The 6385-nt window shown below is 39.3% G+C and overlaps 1 protein-coding gene across 1 annotated transcript; it reads left to right on the forward strand.

Moving 5' to 3' along the window:
- The first annotated feature begins 1977 nt into the window (after window positions 1-1977).
- On the forward strand, window positions 1978-5598 carry LOC124175156. The gene is made up of 3 exons (XM_046555113.1): window positions 1978-2004; window positions 4049-5311; window positions 5510-5598. Exon 2 carries the CDS (start codon window positions 4269-4271, stop codon window positions 4833-4835), a length of 567 nt encoding a protein of 188 aa, XP_046411069.1. The 5' UTR covers window positions 1978-2004; window positions 4049-4268; the 3' UTR covers window positions 4836-5311; window positions 5510-5598.
- Window positions 5599-6385: the final 787 nt, after the last annotated feature.

Raw genomic sequence — 6385 nt, forward strand, 5'->3', positions numbered from 1 at the left:
ATACAAATTTTTAAAGAAAGGCTCGAGACTGACGCACTCTTATGTATTCGAATGTAACAAAAACCCATTTAATTTCGATTATTTTTACAGAAAAACCAAAGAAAAACTGGCGCTCAGACAGGCGCCAAAGGCAGTAGAGTGCGCCGTATCATCGGCAACAAGACGAGGCAAACAAAAATCGCGCTCCAAAGAAACCCCCGACCAACCCCCCTAACAATCATCTCCCACCCATTCAGGGTGAGGAGATGATTCCAGCTTCAACACTGAAGATTATTTTAAATTGTATGCTGGATAGAATCGAAAAAAAATTTTAAAAAATAAAAAAAAAAACTAAGAAATAAATATGCCAAGCATTCTTCACTACATCCTTTTTCGCATAGCATTAGTTATTTTAGATTTCACTGTTCTCCGAGATTCTTGCACTTTTCCATTTCGAGAACGAATGCAAATAATCACAATGCAACACTTGCCGGTATTTTTTACCCACGTATCAAGGCGGCAATCTCCTGCCACAGGAAATCTGTATAGTTTTGTTCCCGTAAATTTGGAATTGTTACAACCACGATAAGCGCAGAGATCGCGCGCACGTTGCGGTTTGTTCTTATCCATTGTTGTATATTTTTCGACGCAACAAAGCACATACAGAAGTCACTCCCTTATTACGAGATTACGATGTTGAATATTCGTAACACGAGTTGCGACTGACGATCGAATAATTGGTAGATAGATTTGGGGGCATCCGTGATCGCATACAAGGTAATACATTGTAAACTTCGTCGTTTCGGGATATATTTCGAGATATACATGCAACATTTCTCATAAATATTTGAATCAAGAGTCGACCGGCGAAGTCGAAGTATAATGCAAAAAACAATAAACCGGGTCGATTGTGATAAAAAAAAATCAATGAGCTTTCAATTTTCGGATCCAACATTTTCGGTGGGTAAACGACCAAATGGGGGTATGACACAGCCTAAAGGGAGGAAAATGTTTAATATTCCATATGATCATATATATATATATATATATATATACATGTATATATATTGTAACGTACTTTGACGTTACGGAAAATAAATATGGATCCGCGAGTTTAATTATCAAGTCAAAAGTAATCAAGAGCGTGAATAAAATGTTGTAAAATGCTTTAATGCAAGATATGTGTTTCTCGTTTAAAGTCTGAAACAAGACTGTTTTTGCAATAATGTTGGTTGACGCAGCAACCTTATTCTTTTGAAAGACATAAGAGGTTTATAAACGTCTTTTATCTATGCTGACTACTAGATCATTAAAGAGGGGACAAAACGGGTGATTTCACACTTTGTAACAATATATATAAAACAAGCATTCTTAATAATATTTTTATTTTCCTATAAAATACCGAAAAGTTGAATGAAGAAAAAAAAAAAATTAAATGTGATGAAATGTCCCGTATAATTGCAGCCGAAATAATGGAGGAAAAAATCTAAAAAAAATTATGTACATGTCAATTATCGAGGACTACATCTTGGAATTATTTCAAAAAGTTCCATGAATGGGTTATCCAGAACGTCGTCTCGATTTGGCGGTTTCGCTCATATATATATATTCTCTTCTAAGAGCACGCGAGGATTGATCAGCTGACACATGATTGCGAGAGAGATAGCTAAAATTTTTCTTTTCCGGGTTACCAAATGAAGAAACGAAAAAAAAGAAAAATGGAAAAAAATTTACACACTTTCGGAATTGTTTTTTTCATTCCTTTTTCTCTTCTCGGTTATCAAAAATACAAACAAGAAAGCGGTATTAAATGAAAATATGAAATAAAACAAAATGTAAGGAAAAAAAAATAGGTCCACTCTCACTTTCATTTATTTTATCTCTTCTGAGTTACCTGAAATAAAAAAGGGGCGGGGATTAAGTCAAAAAAAGAGGCGCCAAAAACGGGGAACAAATCGATTCACTTTCGGAATTTTATTGTTTTAATTATTTTTTCTCTTCTGGGTTACCCCCACTACAAAAAAGGTGGGTTGAGTAAAAAAAAAAAGCTAAAGGAAAGAAGGAAAAAATCGACCGGCTATCAAAATTTTCTTTCTTTCATTTGTTTTTTCTCTCCGAAAATACAAAAAAGAAAAGCCGGGATTGAATTAAAAAAAAAAATAAAAAAAGTGCACTGGGATCGAACACGTGTCCCGCAACACTCCATCCTAATGTGGTATCCACTCAGCCACACTGCAGTTCCGTCCGTGATTGCGCGTTATGTTTATGGAGCTTGTTTGGAATTCGCTGATGGTTCTCTGGAAAATTCAGTTCGGGAAAAAAAAAATTTCCCCCAACCACTTGCCCATTGCACATTTTGCATAAATGTTATCGAGCTGGCTTCGTATATTTTTCCATAGACTGCGTGTACAAATATTCGAGAACACCACGCGTCACATATTTTCATATCAATAAAAAAATTATATTTATTAAAAAAAAAAAGTATTCGGGCTGGGAATGGTTAATTATTTTGGTTCAGCGTCCGCTAATTGAATTCAAAATTTATCAAATCTGGAGATACTTTTATTCGCTGACATTCATAATTGAAACAAAAAAAATCCCAATTCTTGCATTCCTGGAAACATCTGTGCGAGCGGGGACATGGATGCGATTGGCAACCACTTGCTCGATCGACCGAGTATATCTATATACTCAGGCTTCGACTCAGGGATTGTCGCGGCCTAACATCTATCTAATCACAATTTCATCGCACATAAACTAAACTAACTTCATGATGAATACATTCACGGAGCCCTGCCTTTCCTTGTTGCTCTACATAATTTATTACCACTTTTATTTGTATATTCACCTGGTTGGTGTGTAAAGAGGACTTGTCCTATGAGCACAATAAACGCATATTATTATTATTATTATATACTCTGCGAGCGCGCCTAACTTCATGCCTGGCACACGATTGTGGGCCACCTTCGGTGCATGGCCGCCTAGGTGTCAGGTCGGAAATGGGCCACCTTCGGTGCGTGGCCGCCTAGGTGTCACGTCGCCACTCCAGCCTAGCTGGTATCACGAAAAGTCGAGCGTTGGAGATTTCCCTGCTGATCTCTGGTGCGAGAGATACGCGCTACAATTGTTATTGTTAGATTCGAAGAAGTAAATAATCGATCGAAGAATTCTAAGAATATTTTCGAACAGTTCGAAAGTATTCTTTCTCATATTTTATCGCGAAGTTTATTTTTACTTTCTCATCTTTTCCTTTACTGCACGGGACGACAGACGTGACTGACGTGTATAAAAAGTGAAACATCTATGATGGTAAGTATTTACTTCATTGTTCTATATTATGAAATTCAATTTGGCAATCATATTCGTCTTGCAATAAATAATTAATATACGAGCATCATTCAGAATAGATATTTATTTGTATGGTGCTTATATGATCATTCTCAATTATGTGCTTATTGCAAAAAAGAATATGCCTGAAAAACTGAGATGTAACTTTTCTCCCGTGTAACGACCATCTCTGGTATCTTCTCTTTTTGTCCTTGGTGAAGGGTGATTTCTTGAAGAGAGGAAGGGGATTACAGCGCCATGGATCTGTTAGATAGGGTACAGTTCACAGCTTTTTCTCTAAAAAGGCAAAATCAGTATCTGAGGAACTAGCTGGGTCATCTTCGTCGATGCCTTCTAGTTCTTCGGGACAGGATAGTAACGCACCCACTGATGCTGATGCCGGACTTGTTAGTATTGGATGCGGATCGTCTGACTCTGCTGTCGAAAAAGAAAACGAAGCCCGGGCTCAGTTTCAGTTTTCATCAGATATCGGTTGCTACATAGGGCATACTAACATTATAACTAGATGATTTTACTAAAGCTATGCTACTCGAGCGACACTGGACACCGCCTCTACATTATCATTTTCCTTACTGTGTCGTTACTAAGAAAGGGAAAGAGCTAAAGAAGTATGCCCAGAGATCGCATCTGGAAAAGTTTCACTGAAGCGAGAGCGTTTGCGACCAATTATCAGCAGCATAATATTCTGTGGTCGTCAGAATATTCTTTTGCGTGTTCACAGGGATGATGGTGCATTGTACCATTCCAGTAGTGATGATCATGAAGAGGACAGCCCTGTCGTTAATGATGGCAACTTCAGAGATTTGTTGCGCTTCAGAGTTGATTCTGGTGACTTAAACCTACGCCGTCATCTTGAAACCGCTTCTTCCAATGCAACGTACATAAGCAAAACTGTACAGAAGCAGCTCATCGACGTATGCAAAGAAGAGATCCAGGAAGTCATGTTTGACAGAGTTAAAAAAGCAAAATTCTTTTCCATTATGTTTAACGAAACAACTGATATATCTCACATCGAGCAACTCAGTCTATCGTTTCGCTACCTCCACGATGGAGCTCTTAGAGAGGATTTTATCACATTCTGTAATGCGTATGTGATTATTCGTCCTGAAGATGCATCTGAAGAACTTCGTCTCACTGGCATTGCCCTGGCACACATAGTTGAAGATCTTTGCAAGAGATTTAATGTGGATCTGACGAAGTGCGTTGGAATCGGCACTGACAGTTGCTCAGTTATGACTTCTGAAACGAAGGGTGCCATTCAAGAACTCATCAACATAGCCATCCACGCGAAACGCTGTCCTTGTGGTAACCATATCTTGAACAATTCACTAGCAATGTCTTCTAAGGTCGTGCTCTGTCGCAATACATCGGCAACAATGAAGAAAATCGTTGCGTTTGCTAATGTCTCGGTAAAGAGACATAAAGTCTTTCAAGAAGCACTTGGCGGAACTGCACTTCAGGGGATCTGCGAGACGCGTTGGGTTGAGAGGCATGACGGGTACCTATAGTTTCAGGGCGACACATTGGTGAAAATATGTGATGTTCTCGACCAAATTTCATCGTGGAAAGATAGTAAAACTGCATCTGATGCTCAATGCCTTCGACAAGCTTTGCGCAGTCCGGAGTTTATTATCTCTTCTATTTGCCTGAGTGACGTATTAGGTGAGAGTTATATTTTATTTCCTTCCGCAGTAACAGCGCTCAGCACTATTCAGAGCTTCATTTTCACTTACTTTTATCCATCACGTTTCAATGACAACTGTGTCACTCAGCCGCTTTCTTCAAACATCGTCTATAGACTTGAAGAGAGCAACAGATGCCATGAAAGATACCATGAGCATCTTAGAGCAGAAGAGACAGGAAGCTGATTCTGTTTTCAGGCAACTGTTTTCGGAAGTGCAAGAGCTTGCTGCACAATTGGATATAGAGCTGAAGGCACCGCATACTGCTTCACGGCAGATACATCGAGAGAATTATCAGCCAGGTCAGTCTACTGAGAAGTATTTCCGGAGAGCAATATACATCCCTTTCTAAGACAATATCATCTCTGATCTAAGAGAAAGGCTCTCCCCTGATGTAATGAATCTTTTCAATCTGCGAGTTTTCTTGCCTCGTACAACGTATGCAGAAGAAGATCTTATAGCTGTGCGCAAAGCCGCGAATATATACAAGCAACTCCTAGATGCTCCTGTCTCCTCTGTCTTGACGGAGTTTCAACTGTGGATTGCCAAATAGAAACGCGAAGTGGTGTTGCATTTCCCAATAATTTGATACAGATTATAGAATCGTGTGACACAGATCTATACCCTTTTATCAACACATTTCTTAGAATTGTAGCCACATTGCCAGTTAGTTGATCAACAGTGGAGCGTACGTTTTCAATCCTCCGCCGTCTCAAGACTTGGCTCAGGGCAACTATGGAAGAGCAGCGGCTCACTGGGCTTGCTTTACTGTATATCCATCGAGACATTGACCTCGATATCGACGCTGTCATTACAAAATTTGCTAAGTGCATCAAAAGACGTCTTGAATTCGTTTTGTAACTGTAGGCATTCTTTGGCGAGTTCAAGCATGCCCATGGATTAGAAGAATAGCGATGAAGTATGTGGGGTATGAGTTTTGGTTATTGTATGTATCCGAACTCACTAAAAATGTCCATTATACTATTATATGTCTGATATTAATAAAACTATATATGAGTTCTTGAAAACGTTGGTCTAATTCAGTTCACCTGTACTTCGATACGACCATGACCCCCCCCCCCAAATCAGAAGTCTGGATCCACCCCTACCCATATAAGACGGTTCTCCTTACCTCTGCCCTCCACATTGAAAACGAAGCAAAGTGGATCGATGAAACAACGATTGATCGATAAAAAGGGCGCCACTAACGACAAGCCTATGGTAACGCTCTCATGGGTATCACGAACTGTCGGTTAGGGTAGAGGTAACTCCATTTTGCGGTGAACGTGAGAAACAAAACAGATCTGACGAATAAAAAAGTGACTAATCGATGAAAGGGGCACCACTTGCATCAACATTTCGGTTGGTAAGATGCC

This window comes from Neodiprion fabricii, chromosome 1, assembly GCF_021155785.1.
Source record: "Neodiprion fabricii isolate iyNeoFabr1 chromosome 1, iyNeoFabr1.1, whole genome shotgun sequence".
In the NCBI taxonomy this organism is placed as follows: Eukaryota; Metazoa; Arthropoda; class Insecta; order Hymenoptera; family Diprionidae; genus Neodiprion; species Neodiprion fabricii.

What these genes read in the sequence shown, in the direction of transcription:
- LOC124175156 (XM_046555113.1), top strand. Translation starts at nt 4,269, where the DNA reads ATGTTTGACAGAGTTAAAAAAGCAAAATTCTTTTCCATTATGTTTAAC.